This window comes from Myotis nattereri (assembly GCF_964212035.1).
Source record: "Myotis nattereri genome assembly, chromosome: Y".
NCBI classification, from domain to species: domain Eukaryota; kingdom Metazoa; phylum Chordata; class Mammalia; order Chiroptera; family Vespertilionidae; genus Myotis; species Myotis nattereri.
Window position 1 is genome coordinate 3,563,606 of NC_138094.1, and position 16,135 is coordinate 3,579,740.

Below are 16,135 nucleotides of genomic sequence, written 5' to 3' on the forward strand. Positions count from 1 at the left end.
TATTATAAATTTCAATGCTTTTAGATGATTTGCACTTAAAAGTTTTAAGTTTCCAGCCAATAAGCCTGGCATAGCTGCTAAAATGGTCACAATTTTCCTGTTGGGGAAGTCAAGAAACAAAACCATAGCTATTCACATGTAAACTTGACTATCAACTTCCTGGTGGTACTTGCCTCAGGGCGGGAAATTTCAAAAGCTACTTTAAATCGCCTTGGGAAACCTGCCTGTATTTCTTTGTCAGGTTCATCTCCGCCTTTTTTTAAGACCAAAACAGTCTTGGGTTTTTATTCTGTGCACAGCAAAAAGTCAAGTCCAGCTCAAAACTATGCGCACTCGTTTTTAAACTGGCGTTTTTCCTTTACATGTGCACAGAAATCCCGGATGCATTTATAAATTTGTAAATGCTTTTCAATTACAAGAAGGATTTTAATTTTAGAATACTTGGGGAGGGGGTGACCTGTTTCCACAGACCCTCACTCAGGCATCTGCCCAACCGCCACACAAAGGAGGGGTGAGAGCAGTCCCCCTCCCTCCACATTCATACACTTTCACCAGACATTCATTCAGAGTTTAAACAATCCATTCAATTCCTAACAACTTCCCCATTCCTGAGGGAGCTCTAAAGCCTCCCCCAATCTCCTTGAAATTATTAATCCAGCAAGTCCACAAAATAAAACGGAAACACAAACAACTAAAGGGCCCAAAAAAGTACAGCCTTCCAACTCCATGGAAGCAAAAACCGAAAGCTAGACGATGGCTGCGCGCCAACCAGCAGGAGCGACCTGCCTTTTCTCAGATTGAGGGGTTCCTACAGACCTTCCGACTCCGCGGAAGCAAAGCTATACCCTTTCAGATGGAGGATTGGAGCGCCCCCCGACTCCTCCTGCCTGTCTCAGATTAAGGGGGTTCCTACAGACCTTCCGACTCTGCGGAAGCAAAGCTATACCCCTTCAGATGGAGGATCGAGGCGTCCCCCGGCTCCTCCCGCCTGTTGATCTTGTGCATCCACTCAGATCATTATTACAGGCATTTACAGGCATTTACAGATTTCAGAAGTGAGCTCACACTGGATAGATACAAAACAAAACACACGACAGAAACAAAACAAGACCTACCGCGATCAGTCCCCTCAATGGTGTTGGGGATCCCGGACGAGCCCCCAAAATGTTATGCCCAGAATTCAAGATCCCCAAGAAACCACGCCAGGGAGCTAGTCCAATGCAAAAGCAGAAGGTCCTTTATTGAGTTAGCTAACCCGACCCAGGCCTCCAGTTGACGCAGCCATGAGAAAATCAGGGCTTTAATAGTGAGGGGAGGGGAGCTGACTGTGGGCCCTGCCGATTGGCCAGGCGCAAGTCGGGTCTTGTTACACAGGATGTGGTCATCTCTATGGTGCGCACATCCCTTGCTTGTCATTGGTTAGTTCAAAGAAATCCCGGGCGTGGCCAGCAGGGGCCTGGGCTAGGGAAGAAGGCACTCTTCTGAGCACATGGCCTTTGCCCCAACATGGAGGATCCAGGGTAAGATGGAGGGCATAGCCCTCGCCCTTTCAGGCCCTGCACACCAGGGGGCAGGAACCTCGGCCTGTGAGTGCCACGCTGCTCGCCAAGAGACCTGCCCTGCACAGGCCACCACTGCTCAAGTGGGAGCCCAGGCCTTGCAGGGGACCAGCCAGTGCCACCCCCACAGGCACCCATGCGGGCAATCACCTGGCTGTGCCCAGCAGGCCCCTTCCCCCATGGCCATCTCCAGCACGCAGGCCCTGTGCCTTGGCGGAGAAGCCGAGTGGTGCCCAGCCCGCAGCCGGCCCCAAGCCTCCCGGGGAGCAGGACAGGCAGCATGTAGGTGAGCACCCAGCCTGTCCTGAAGCCCTTCTGCCTTACAAGTTCCAGCCTCTGCAAACATCTGTCATGGAGACCTCGCGCTCCCCTTCTCCTCAGTTCGCCCCCCAGAAGCTGACAGACAAGCCCCCCCTGCTCATCCAGGACGACAGCTCAATAAGGTAGGGCCCTGGGAAGGTGGCCTCTGCATTCTTCCCCCTTCATGGGCTCTCTTCTTCGCGTGAGGTTTTTCTCGCCCTCCTGCGCCGGGCTCAGCCTCCCTGCACAGTGTGCTCTCTGGTGAAACCGGAACTGGTGAGCCGGAATTCTTCTCGGTTTCTCATGAATCAAAGAATGACGCCGCGAACAAGAGGCGTTCAAACAAGGCAGGAATTTATTGCAAAGAAACCCAGGCTCCCTGCTTGGTTGTCCACCAGGTTGCGCCTCCTCCGCGTCCCCTCTCCTTTCACCCCAAGCCTGCTCTTTGTCTTATCTGTAACCTCGGTGATTAGTTGCTGGCCTTTTTGCAACATTATTTGTTCTCTTTCACTTCCAAGAAAAAACATCCTGTTTCCTGAAAAACACATTCTTTGTTTTAGCTATAGCTCCAACATTCCTCCTTCTTCCACACCTCACCCCAACTACCTAATTGTACTTAACTCCTTTCACTGGTGCCCTGTTCCACTCCTGACTTTGGACTTTCCCTTGGTCTGGGAATAGCACAGAGGGAACCAGAGTTCCATGGTCCCTGGATATCTAATTTATTGGGGAGCTAGACCACCCCTAGTCACCTTTATCCAAGTCCCAAACTTTTATATGTGTGTTACCTACGGAAAAGGGCTGTGTTTATTTCTGAACACTTTCTGATTGTAATGATAACCCAGTGTAATCCTGACATAGGCCTTTGGATTGGTGGGTTTCATAATATGCACTATGTCCATACTCCTTTTCGTCTAGAACTTTTTGTTTTTTGTGTTTTTTGTTAATCCTCACCCCAAGACATTTTTCCCATTAATATTTAAAGAGATTGGGAGGACGGGAGTGGGAGAGAAAGAGAAGAAACATCAATGTGAAAAAGACACATGGATTGGTTGCCTCCAGCATGTATCCTGACCAGGGTGGGGGATCGAACCTGCAACCCAAGTACATGCCATTGACTGGGAATCAAAACAGAAACCCTTGATGCAAGGGCCGGCACTCTGACAATTGAGAAACACTGGCCAGGTCTGAGTAGATCTTTTTATTTGTAAAGGTAAGTGGGCATATGCCTTGTGTGAAAGCAGAAGAAAACCTGGTTCCATTCCCTGCTGTTGTCAGAATTTCAGGCATGCAGGTGGAGGCACTGGCAATTCTGGCCAGACAGGGACTGGCTGGTCAAGAGCCCTGACCCATGGCTTTGGCCCTTCCTGTGTACATGCCTTTGAGGGACTGAGAACAGAAAGGAGAGAGTTTCCATCTCCTCCTCAGCCGGGGGACTGCGCTTGGGCCCGGGGAGATTTGGCGATGTCTGAAGACATGTCAGGTGTTACAGCTGGTGAGAGGGGTGCTCCTGGCATCTAAGGGTAGGGCCAGGGATGCTGCTAAATGTCCTACAGGACAGTCACCCCTACAGGGGGCACCACCACATGTGGCTGTGTGAAGGTCAGTAGAAGGCTAAGTGAAGTGTGTTCCTTGCTGCACCACGAGGCGAGCAGATACCACAGCGGTCAGCAAAGGGGCAGGCCGTTTCCATCCTCCAGAAAGTTCCCATGGGCTCCCTGATCTCGTGGTTTGGAGCTACTTTTATTTTTCTTTTTTAAACTAGAAGTCTGGTGCACAAAAACTTGTGCACTCGGGGGGCGGGGGTCCCTCAGCCTGGCCTATGCCCTCTTGCAGTATGGAACCCCTCGGAGGATGTCCACCTGCTGGCTTAGGCCTGCTCCCTGGGGGATCAGGCCCAAGCTGGCAGTCAGACATCCCTCTGGCAGCCCGGCAGCCCTTGAGGGATGTCCACTTGCCAGCAGGGAGCAGGCCTAAGCTGCAGTCAGACATCCTTAGCACTGCTGAGGAGGCGGGAGAGGCTCCCACCACCACCGCTGTTCTGGCAGCCATCAGCCTGGCTTGTGGCTGAGCAGAGCTCCCCCTATGGGAGCACACTGACCACCAGGGGGCAGCTGCTGCATTGAGCTTCTGACCCCTGGTGGTCAGTGTGTGTCATAGTGACCAGTCATTCTCGGTCGTTCTGCTGTTAGGGTCAGTTTGCATATTACCCTTTTGTTATATAGGATAAAGGCCTGGTGCATGGGTGGGGGCCGGCTGGTTTGCCCTGAAGGTTGTCCCGAATCAGGGTGGGGGTCCCGCTGGGGTGCCTGGCCAACCTGGCCAACCCGATTTGGTTGGCCTTGATTTTGTGGATGGATGAGAACTATCACCTTGAACATCAAATGTGAGAGTCTCCTGAGTGATTCATGGAGTGTCCCAGGGTCAGAACAGCATTTCTTTTTTATTCTGGGATTTATTCACCTGGGTGAGGGGCTGATGGCTGTTTGCAGGCTAGCCACACCCCCTTTAGGGTGTGGGCTCCCCATTGGGGTGCCTGGCCAGTCTGGGTGAGGGGCTGAGGGCCATTTTCAGGCTGGCCAAGCATCCCCGGTGACAGAAGCTCCCAGCCTCTCCTTTTTTTCTTTTTTATTCTGGGATTTACTTACCTTCTATAATTGAAACTCTGTAGCCTTGAGAGGAGCTTGGCTTCCTGCATCGCCAGGGGCAACCAACTCCTGCTCGCTCCAGCTCAAAAGCAGGTATCTGGGGTTTATTTACCTTCTATAATTGAAACTTTGTTGCTCTGTGTGGAGCTCAGAGCCGCTGCGGCAGGCGAAAAGCTTGGCTTTCTCCATCATTGCGGCAACCAAGCCTCCTGCTTGCTCCAGCTCTGTGGCTGCCGGCCGCCATCTTGGTTGCGTTAATTTGCATATAGTCACTCTGATTGGCTGGTGGGCGTGGCTTAAGGTGTAGCAAAGGTATGGTCAATTTTCATGTTTGTCTTTTATTAGTGTAGGTATATTTTTATTGATTTCAGAGAGGAAGGGAGAGGGAGAGAGATATAGAAACATCCATGATGAGAGAGAATCATGGATCGGCTGCCTCCTGAACACCCCCTACTGGGGATCAAGCCCGCAACCCGGGCATGTGTCCTGACCGGGAATTGAACCATGACCTACTGGTTCATAGGTCAATGCTCAACCACTGAGCCACATCAGCCAGGTGGAACTATTTTTCTTTTAGCTTGAAATAACTCAGCAGTATGACGGATGCCAAACTATGTTTTCATGTGTGACATCTCAACCACATCTTCCTATGTGTGCCAGTACTGTGCTCTGTGTCACTCAGAGTGCAGCTGTCACTTAAATAGCCTCTCATACTGACTTCTGCACAGGAAGGAGAAGCAGGAAAGCAGGCAATAAGGTGAGTCAGGTGTAAGATATGGAAACAGACCTACCTACATGGCCTCTTATGTTATGGAACTGTTGCAAAAAAGCAACAGTCAAGCACTCAGAGGTTTCAGGAGACACCTTTAATCAAGCAGCATGGATGGCTCAGGAGATCCGGAGATCCAAAGATCCAAAGCCTGAACAAGTGATACAATGAGATTACTATATACACATATATATATATATATATATATATATATATATATATATATATATATACATACACACACACACACACACACACACACACACAGTAGTGGCTCGGTGTGTGAAATTTGTGTATGGGGGTGGGGAGAAGGTCCCTCAGCCGAGCCTGCACTCTCTCCAATCTGGGGATGTCTGACTGCCGGTTTAGGGATCAGGCCTAAACTGGCAGTCAGACATTCATCTCACAATCCGGGACCACTGGCTCTAAACCACTCACCCACCTGCCTCCTTGATCACCCCTAACCACTCTGCCTGCCAGCCTGCTTGCTCCCAACTGCCCTCCCCTGCTGGTCTGATCACCCCCAACTGCCCCCCCCCATCAGCCTGATCACCCCCAACTGCCCTCCTCTCCTGGCCTGATCACTCCTAACCACCTCTGCCTCGGCACCACCACCATGGCTTTGTCCAGAAGGACATTTGGAAGGTCTTCCGGAAGGTCTCCTGGTCTAATTAACATATTACCCTTTTATTAGTATCGATAGGATATGACATACCACCATAACTATAACATATCTACCAATATTACTCTCTGAGAATACATACTTCATGCGATAGGAAGGCATCTGATACATTACATTGTAAATGTTGTAAGTAGTAGGAAGTACTGTATTCATAGCAATAGTATATACCCTGTGACTTCCCTTCCTGATTTGGGAATGGTTCCCCAGTCCTTTGAACATTTCCTGGCCCCTGATGTATTTGGGAAGAAAATAGCTCCGATTTTGGAGAAATTAAATTACAATCATGACCCTAATTCAACTTCCTGCCTCCTGTACTTCCAGCCAGATAACAGGAAAAACATTCCAGGGCCGGTGCCTCCAAAGGCTGAGCTCTGGAGTGAGGGTCCATGGCCCAGCACTGAGCAGGTGACAGTGACTGGAGGCACCTCAGGTCCATCCTGCTGTCAGCTCGGCAACCAGGGCCCTCTGCTCCCAGACACTCCTAAGCTCCGGTGCCTCTTAACGGGGTCCCGAGGCTGTGCCCCGATCCCACTGCCCTCTCCTTGCAGGGAACCTGGGCATGGCGGTGTGGGGCACAGGTATCACATTTTCATTAAAATGTTCAACCTATGCCTGCTCCACCACAGGTGGCCCTGGGGCAGACAGTGATGCTCAACACCCCGCTAGAGCTCAACCACGATGGTCTGGGGTGAGAGAGCCCCGCCAGACTCCATGGCTGCAACTTGGACCCGCTTCCTTAACCAGAGGCTTAGCTCTGGGCGAGTGGCAGCAGCGTTTTCTTCCCAGCCCATGCTAGAGCGGGTTCCTGCAGTTTCAGAACCAAACTCCGAGGGCCTCCCCAGGTGGCAGCAGCCCTGAGCCTGCCGGCTCTCCCTTGGTCCCGCCAGGGCTTGCTACTCATACTTGCTGAAAACCTTCTCGGTCCACTTGCCATAATAATCAGTTTGGGCTGAAAGGACTGCGGGACTCTGGCAGGGCTGAGGGGACTGGGTGCTGCCATCTTGTGGCTATGGGCACCACATCTTTGTGACGATGTGATGGTCAGTTTGCATATTCCATCTTATTAGATAGGATATTCCTAGGTTTCTTTGTTTTCTTTCTATTTCCTACCTACCAGGCTTTTGTGATGGGCTTCACAGCCCCTCCTGAGTCAGTTAAAACAGGGAAGTTTGATTGTATCTAAATGCCTGTTCTGGTTAGTGTCTCTAGCTAAGCTGTTACATTCTTTTGTTTAAGGCCCATTGTAAATTGGGAGTAATTAGGAATATAGGTCTTATTGTTGTATTGGAAATCAGCTAACCAACATTAGACACCTTAAAAAGCCAACTTTGGAGTCCTTTAAAACACTGACGGGCTTACAGGAATATTGTATCCAAAGTCTAAGCAGCCAGCCTGGAGGAAGCCCTTCTTATTTATACCTTTTTCAGTCCTTTGTCTTCCAAATTTGGAATGAAACTTCCGGACCTTCTGAGAAAGAAGGCCTGTATGCAGAGAAGGGGCCATGAGACTATCTCAAGGCCTGGCCTGGCACCAGCACTGACAACTCTGTCTGGGGCATAGTTCATGGCCTCTCTGGAATGGGAGTAGTCTTGTTTTTCCTATTATTTAAGCAAGCAAGCATTTACAGAAGCTAAAATAGCAGTGTTAAAATTTCAAACAACAGTTTTTATACAAGATGGAGGTTACTATGCTTCATTGCAAGACCAGATTATTAAGAAAGGGCAGAGGCTTAATCATAGGTTACCAAGAATGTACTGGTTAACAGATTCAGACTGCTAGTCTTTCTATATCCTTTCTCATTAGTTCTCAGGTGCTAGTTGCAGCAGTGAGGGCTGCCTAGACAAACAGGACACATTGTGGCACAGTGCTCATGACTGGATTTGGCTCTGGGAGGTGGGCATCGGTTGCCATTTTTTCTCACCTGAAGTGGGCGTAGGTTTTCTCACTGGGTCTTTGCTGTGCGTGTGAGAGGAATTTTCACAAGCAGTGACAGAATCGTGCTATAGGCGTCTTCAGGCATCTACATGAAGAGCTTCCTCCAGCAGTTTTCTGGACAAAGAGGCCATGTTTGAATCAATGACCTTGCCCTAAACACCCCCGTACAGAGCAGAATCCTGGTCAGTGTCCTCTCTGCCCGTGTCCAGGAGTACAGTATGGCAGAAGGTGGCCATGCCACCCATGGAAGTAGCCACCAAGGAAGTCTTTCATATCAGGGCACAAGTTATGGGTGCATGTGGAATCCCAATGACATATAAGACCAATGGGATGCGTGCAAGAGGCAACCAATCAATGTGTCTCTCTCACATCAGCAATGTTTCTCTATCCCTCCCTAAAAATCAATGGGAAAAAACTTTCCTCAGGTGAGGATTAATTTATATACACACACAGATGCCCCTGGTCCTGTGCAGCCCACAAGACCCCACAGACACACAGCGGGCACTCACTTATCCTCCGCCACCCTGGGAGAGAGGACCTTGGGCAATGGCTTCCGGCGCTGCTGTGCTTCCTCCAGGAGCTGCTGGTCCTTGGAGAAGATACCCTCCATCAGGTCCATGGTCATCCTGACCTTCATGCTGGAGTCTAGGATATCCGCCAGGGACCTGTCCTTGCACACGATCTCCCGCAGCAGCTCCTCCGACTTCAGGTCCTCAGCTGCCCTTTCTCTGGCCTTCCCATAGCTAAGCGCAGGCAGGGAGGCCTGGCCGTTGCGGGTGGCAGGGGCCTGGGCCAGGGGCTTGGGCTCAACGCCTGGGTGGCTGTACAGACAGAAGTGGGAGTAGGACTGCTCTGATGTGCTCAGCGTCTTGATCTGGTCTCTCTCCAGCCCGCTGGGCAGCGTGGGCAGCTCGGCAGTGTGGGCCAGGCCCTGGCGGCTCTCCTTTTCGGGCTGGCTCTCTGAGTACACAATCTTGATGGGCACTATCTTCACTGTGGTGTTGTAGGTCACCCGCTTGATTCTGGTTGGAGTGTCAGCCCCTGGTGGTTAGGTATGTCATAGAAACCTTGAACACTCAAAAGGTTGGAAACTTAGCAATTAGGCTTTTATTATATAGGATTATTATTTTTTTAAATCATCACCCAGGGACATTTTCCCCATTGCTTTTTAGAAAGACTATAGGAGGACAGAGATTAGAGAGAGGAAAGCTGATATGAGAGAGACACATCAACTAGTTGCCTCCAACACACACCTCTGACCCGGGGGCTTGGGATAGAGCCTGCAATAGAGAAATGTGCCCTTGACCCGGAATCTAACCTGAGACCTTTCAGTCTGAGGGCCAACGCTCTGTTGGGCTCACATGACAGAAGAGGCATTAAGCCACCAAGTTAAAAGTCAGTTTGGAGTGTAGGTTGTGACTTGGGCTTCATCTTTCCTTCTTTCCTGGGTGCCAGTAGGTGGCTCACTGATCAGCTGCCTACTGGGGATCAAGCCTGAAACTGGGCATGTGCACTAACCAGGAATTGAACCCATGACCTCTTGGTTCATGGGTCAAGGCTCAACCCCTGAGCTACAGCAGCTGGGCTCATTTTAAATTCAGCTGACATGTCTCTTTATCCTGTTTAAAATCTGGGGAAATAATTGTCTGCCCTTCAGAATATCAAGTTCACATGTCTGTAAGCATATGATCCCAACTCCAGCAATGGGCTGGAAAGGGCTTGCTTAAGCAAACAGCATTGTTGGATCAACTCCAAGACCCTCCCCCTTGCCCCATCAATTCCCTCCCTCACCCCCTGCACTTGAGGGTATGGCCATGGACAGAACCAAATAGAGCACCTTCCTTGGGGGTTCTCACAGGACAGGTGGGGTGGCAACCAGCACATAGACAAAGAAACATACTACATTGTGGGAAACTGTTTATTGCCTTCACTATCTGATAAGCATAGACAGAGCACTTCCCGAAACCCCCTTCCCGAAACCCCCGAAGGCTGGGTGCCTTTGAAGCCCTAGCAAAGCCCGGAGCTAGGCGCCACCTCTGTTTGTCCAGACAGTGGTAGTTGAAACTACTCCCCCATTTATTATTATGTAAATCCTTGCTGATGGGCTAGTCTGCCTGTTAATGGGGGGTCGCTTGCCTAAGGGCGACTCCAGATCAATAAAAGATTGGAGCAGCCTGAGCATGGGTGGAAGTCCCTCTCCTTTGCCATGGCCAGCCTGACAGGGTTGAGCCGGGCTGAGGCAGGGAGGTGGGAATTGAGAAAAGAAAGAAAGACAGGAAAGCGGGGTCGGGAGGACCCCAGTTCTCTTGATGAACTGAAGCGAGTTTATTAGCTATACAATCCTATTTATACACAACACACTGAATAGGAGGTCTATCAAAAAGAATATATTCTTTGTTCCTCTTAATCTCTAAGGGAGAGATACAGCAAAAGGACAAATTCTCAGTACAGCATATCTCAGTAAATAATTATAGACTTCTTGGCAAGCTATGAAAGGCTGTTCTCATTCTACAAATGTTACTCCCATTCTACTAATAATTGCCATCCAAACAAATCTGAAAAAACTGTGTGAATAAGGGTCCCAGGCTTGCTAGCCCCTGCAGGTGCAAGGACCTTGCCAGCTTACATCTGGCCCCCAACATCCTTGAGTTGGACTTGCCCGCCTGGACCTCCGATATTGCAAAATTATCTCGTGTCTTTTCTCTCATTTGTTGTGCGGCTCTTCTTTCAGGTACCGAACCCTACTCCACGCGGGTCGTGGAAGGAAACACACTCAACACTACATGAGGCCAGCTCACACGACCTTGACCGGAATCAAACCTGGGACCCTTTGATCCACAGGCCAACAATGCTGTATCCATTGAGCCAAACCGCCTAGGGCTTAATGCCACCTTTTAACAGTGGGTAAGACAGTAAATTTTATGTTATATCTAGTTTACATTAGAAAATTAGTCCTTGATTTGCATTTTGGTCAAGTTGAAATCAACAGACTTTTAAGTTCATTGATATCCCTTTGTCTTAAGTTTTCATTGCTATGCAGAGTACATTTTTTAAAATATATTTTTTTAAAATATGCTTTTATTGATTTCAGAGAGGAAGGGAGAGGGAAAGAGAGATAGAAACGTTAATGAGGAGAGAGAATCATGGATCAGCTGCCTCCTGCATGCCCCCTACTGGGAATGGAGACTGCAGCCTGGGCTTGTGCCCTGACCAGGAATCAAAACCATGACTTCCTGGTTCATAGAACGATGCTCAACCACTGAGCCATGCTGGCCAGGTCAAGAATACTTTTTAACCATGGAATTGAGTACTGGCTATGAGACTCAATTCCCTCAGTACATGTAAGCCTTGAAATTGGGAACTTCCAAAGTAGGAAATATAAAGATTCACATAGACTCTGAGAATTCCTGCAAAGTTTCAGGTTGAAATGAGGTTTACCATACGTAGCCTGAAGGTACCCTCTCCTGCATAACCCAATAGGACTTAAGAGGATGAGCATAGGTTTCTTTTATTTCTAAATTGTCAGTGATTTAACCAGGAGTCATTATCCTTCCTTATGGGCTTGTAAATACTCTATATTTTTTGTTTGTTTGTTAATCCTCACATAAGGTTATTTTTCCCATTGCTTTTCAAAAAGACAGTGGAAAGGGGAGAGAAAGAGAGAAACATTGATGTGAGAGAGAGAGACATCGATAGGTTACTTCCCACATGCACCCCGACTGGGTGCGGTGAGCAAACTGCTACCCATTACGTGCCCTTGACCAGGAATTCAACCTGAGACCTTTTGGAGTACAGGCCAATGTTCTAACCACCGAACAACACCGGCCAGGGCTGCTCTATTATTTGATGATGCAAAATGAACTTGCATCCAGTGGGGTGACTTCCATGTGCCGAGGTCCCGCAGTGCCCCCGTAGCAACGGGTGGCCCAAGTTGCGCACCCCTGACCCCATTTTCATGCTGCCCTGTGCCCCACAGCAGGAGCTCATCAACAGCATTGGCCTAAAGCTGCAGGTGCTGCAGGGAGCACGGGAGAGCCTGTTAGAGGACACACAGGCCAACAGTGCCCTTGGGGATGAGGTGGAGGCCATTGTCAAGGGCGTCTGTAAGCCAAATGAATTCGACAAGTTCTGCATGTTCATTGGGGACCTGGACAAGGTGGTGAACCTCCTGCTGTCCCTGTCAGGGCGCTTGGCCTGTGTGGAAAATGCTCTCAACAACTTGGACGACATCAGTTCTCCTGGCGATCGGGTATATATGACCCATGGGACCTGGAAATTGGGAGGGCTGCGGGCTGTGGGAGGCTGGGGGAGGATCTACAGGGAGGTTCTCCTTGGGGAGTTGAGTGAATGCCTCATGGTGCAAGACGCTATTGTGCTCTCCTGGTATAATGCAGTGATGGTGTGGTCCTCCGGGTATCAGGCTGCACTGCCTGCCCAGCATCCCAAGGCCCATTGCAGAGATGCAGAGTGGGTGGGCCAGCCATTATCCCCTAAGCTGTGCAGGGCTGAGGCAACTCCCCATCTCATTCCACCCCCTCAATTGGTGCCACTCAGTGTCCAGGTGTCAGTATAGCTGGTGGTGGATGAGAACCTTGTGTCAGGCATGGAGAAGCCCAGGCTTTCAGACGTGCTAATGCAGTAAAAAGCATGGCATCAAGTTGTAGAATGTGCCTTCATGTTTTCAGGTAGAAAATGAACATGTGAACAGAGATGGGGAAGGTGGGGGGGGGGGGGGTCCTTCCCCCGATCTCAGCAGCTTTTAGCCCACCTACTTTGAGTATGAACCAAATCTGTAGAATTGGTTAGGATCCACTTCCCTTTCTGTTTGCTACCCACTGGCTTTGCTTCACCTCTTTCCACCTTTGTTTCGCAAGCGCCTGGGGCCATGGTGTCCCAGCAAGGTGGGTGGGATATACCGACCCCAAGCTGCCCACAAGCCAGGAGCTGGCTGTTTGCAGCCACGTTGAATGTCAGCTCTCTTTCACTGAGCTCTTCTCTGTGTCAGCTTTTTTGCAAAGTGCAGCCTCACTCTGGATGCCACCATGTAGCCCTGCAAAGCAGCAAGATGGCAGGGAACCTGTGTCCAAAAGTCCCACAGAAGGAAGGGGTTCCTTGCACCCCCAGCCGACAGGAACATGATGCATTTGTCTCCTTCTTTCTTCTGATCCTTACACTGGGAGGGTATAGAACACAACTGCATGCTCTGCAGACACAGAGGGCGAGAGTGAGAGCCATGTCTGGCAGTTGGTGGTCTTGTAAGGGGGGAAGGAACCTCCCCACAGCACTGCATGTATCTCTTACCTCTCTGCATCTTTGTCTACAACCACTCTGGGCTCCGTGTCTTCCTGCAAGGAGGGTTTAAAATCCTGCCCTGAATTTCTTTAGAATGTATTCCCTTTGCCACAATATTGTCATGGGAAAGATGCTAACACAAGTAGGATGACTAAGTCCTTGGCACTTTTTTTTTTAATTGCTCATATTTTAGGAAAGCAACAGATAAGGTGTGAAAGCTGCAACCAGCATGGCTAGGGTTCAGGATCTGGAGAAGGGCCATGCACAAATGAAGGCACTAGACAAGAAATAGAAATTTGGAAATCACAGAGGGCCAGGCAGAACACTCTTCTCTAGAGAAAAGGCTTCACTGGGGCCCAGGCCCTGTTAGCTTTTATTCAATTTTAGAGTACATATCTTGCCCTTAGGCAGGCAGACAGTCTGGTAGCAGACAGACTATCTTAAAGGTCAGTAAATATTAGTGAAGATTTACTTTGAGACCATTAGGTCAGGAAATTGCTTGAGCCACCATTGTCTCGACAGAACAATCTGTGCATAGCTTTTAGCCCTTGCTAAAGCTCTAGATCCATCAGCCTCCCTGTTTGCACTTTCATGATATTGTAGACAATGGATAGCTACAAGAAACAAGGGTTGTTGTTTTTTTCGTTTGTGTGTGTGTATATGTAAATATACATATACATATCCTATATAAAAAAGAGCTAATATGAAAATGGTCATCACGCCATCATGCTGTAATGGCTCAGACACTCAACACTGGGAGAGAGGAATGGGGACCAGCCAGGCACAAATGAGATCATGAGAGGAATGGGGATCAGCCAGGTTGCGGCCCAGGAGAGGGACATGCTATTTGCCTCATAGTCCTGGGCTCCTGCGGCCCTGGAGAGGGACAAGCCACCCACCCCATGGTCCCAGGCGCCAGCACCTGTGGCTGCAGCCCAGGCAAAGCCACCCACCCATGGTCCCCTATGGCTGTGGCTGGCCCAGGTGAAGATGGCCTGAGTCCTGGGTACCTGTGGCTGGCCAGAGGGAGGGAAGCGTGGGTCTCGGGTGTCTGCAACTAGCTGGGGGAGGGAATCCTGAGTCCTGGGTGCAAGGTGAGGCAGAGGCAGTTAGGGGAAATTAAGGCCGGTAGTGGAGCAGTTAGGGGTGATTAGGAAGGCAGACAGAGGTGGTTAGGGGAGATCAGGCAGGCAGAGATGGTTAGGGGTGATCATGCAGGTAGGCAGAGGGGTTAGGGGCAATCAGGCAAGCAGGCAGGCGAGTGGTTAGGAGCCAGCGGTCCCAGATTGTGAGAGACAGTCCACATACCCCAAGGGGTCCTGGATTGGAGAGGGTGCAGGCCAGGCTGGGGAACCCCCCCTCCCATGCACGAATTTTGTGTACCTGGGCTCTAGCATGTGTGTGTGTGTGTGTGTGTGTGTGTGTGTGTGTGTGTGTGTGTGTGTTATTTATTTCAGAGAGGAAGGGGGAGGGAGGGAGAGGAACATCCATGATGAGAGAGAATCATGGATCCGCTGCCTCCTGCATACCTCTTACTTGGGATCGAGCCCACAACCCGGGCATGTGCCCTGACTGGGAATCTAACTGTGACCTCCTGGTTCATGGGATCAACGCTCAACCACTAAGCCATGCTGACTGGGCCTTGGCACCTTTTGAGTATCCCAGAATTCTGTCTCTCTCTCCACAGCAATCACTGCTTGAGAAGCAGCAGGTCCTCATTCAGCAGCATGAGGGCACCAAGGAGCTCAAGGAGAACCTGGACCACCAGGAGCGCGTGGTGTTCAACATCCTGGCCAGCTACCTGAGCGACGAGAGCCTGGCCGATTATGAGTACTTTGTCAAGATGAAGTTGGCCCTCATTATCAAGCAGTGGGAGCTGGAGGACAAGATCCATCTGGGCGAGGAGCAGCTCAAGTGCCTGATGCCCAAGAGGAGCAAATGAGTGGTCTCCTGGGGGCAGAGCTGGGCCTGCGTACCACCTTGGATGGCGGACCCCAGCCTGGATGGATGTCCAGTAGTGAGAACCCTCTCATAGACATGGCTGTTAGAAAAGCGATAATTAGTGTTTGGGGTGATGCATTGGGTATTTAGTTTTCCTTTGGATGCTGAGCAGAGTGGTTCTCTGTGGGGTCCCATGTAGCACAGGCTCTGGTTGCTGGCGAGTTTCTTCCTCAGAGACCACAAGCTCCATCCAAAGCAGCATGCAAGAGCCCCTTGGAAGCGGTCGCTCTGGCTTCCTACATCTCCTGCTGCTGACCTAGCCACTCAGGCAGAGCTCAGAGAGTTCCCAGGGTGCATGGGAGGGGCACTTGGCTCACAGCTTCTCTTGTGATCCACGGTGAGTGTCCTGCTGTGTTTTATCCATGTCCACCCAATGCTGTTAGTGTTCACTGTCTCATATAATGTGCTCTCTGACCCAGCACAAACCTGTGATGGTGATGATGGTGGTGACAATTCATTAACATAGTAGTTTCCAAGTGGTTAGAAACCAACTGTGAAATGCATAGCCTGTGTGTTGTCATTCTAAAAGTGCCAATGGAGTCGTGTGCATGCCTTCAAACCCACACACCAAGTGGACAGCTTCAGTCTGTCTCACCCAGCGGAGCGGGTCAGGTGAATTTCTGCAAAGTGAAATGCCTGGTAAAAGGTGTGTGCGGTAGTCCTGTGCTTGCTAGGTGTTTCCCGAGACCAATGGATGGTTCTTAAATTACTTTCTCCTCAGAGCATTTGTGTCATGTGCATATGGTCATTAGTGGTAATTGGCCACTTTCCTCTTTTTTACCTCTTTCAACATGTCAGCATGACCTGAAGGCCCATTTCGTTTCCTAAGAGCCTGCCTCTGACTTCCAGGGCTCTCTCTAGAACTTTGCCACAGAGTTGACTGACTCCAGGCCCTTTTTATTGGTTGACATTGCAAGATTCTGAAGAGTCTATTCACTTAAAACAACAA

General features: G+C 50.0%; 1 protein-coding gene across 1 annotated transcript; it reads left to right on the forward strand.

The window, feature by feature from the left end:
* Positions 1-1,910: 1,910 nt before the first annotated feature.
* On the forward strand, positions 1,911-15,127 carry LOC308512295 (protein Shroom2-like; the record flags this gene model as incomplete). Its single annotated transcript, XM_081082085.1, has 4 exons — positions 1,911-2,002; positions 8,471-8,612; positions 11,870-12,142; positions 14,873-15,127. 4 exons carry the CDS (start codon positions 1,911-1,913, stop codon positions 15,125-15,127), a joined length of 762 nt encoding a protein of 253 aa, XP_080938211.1.
* Between the last annotated feature and the right edge of the window lie 1,008 nt (positions 15,128-16,135).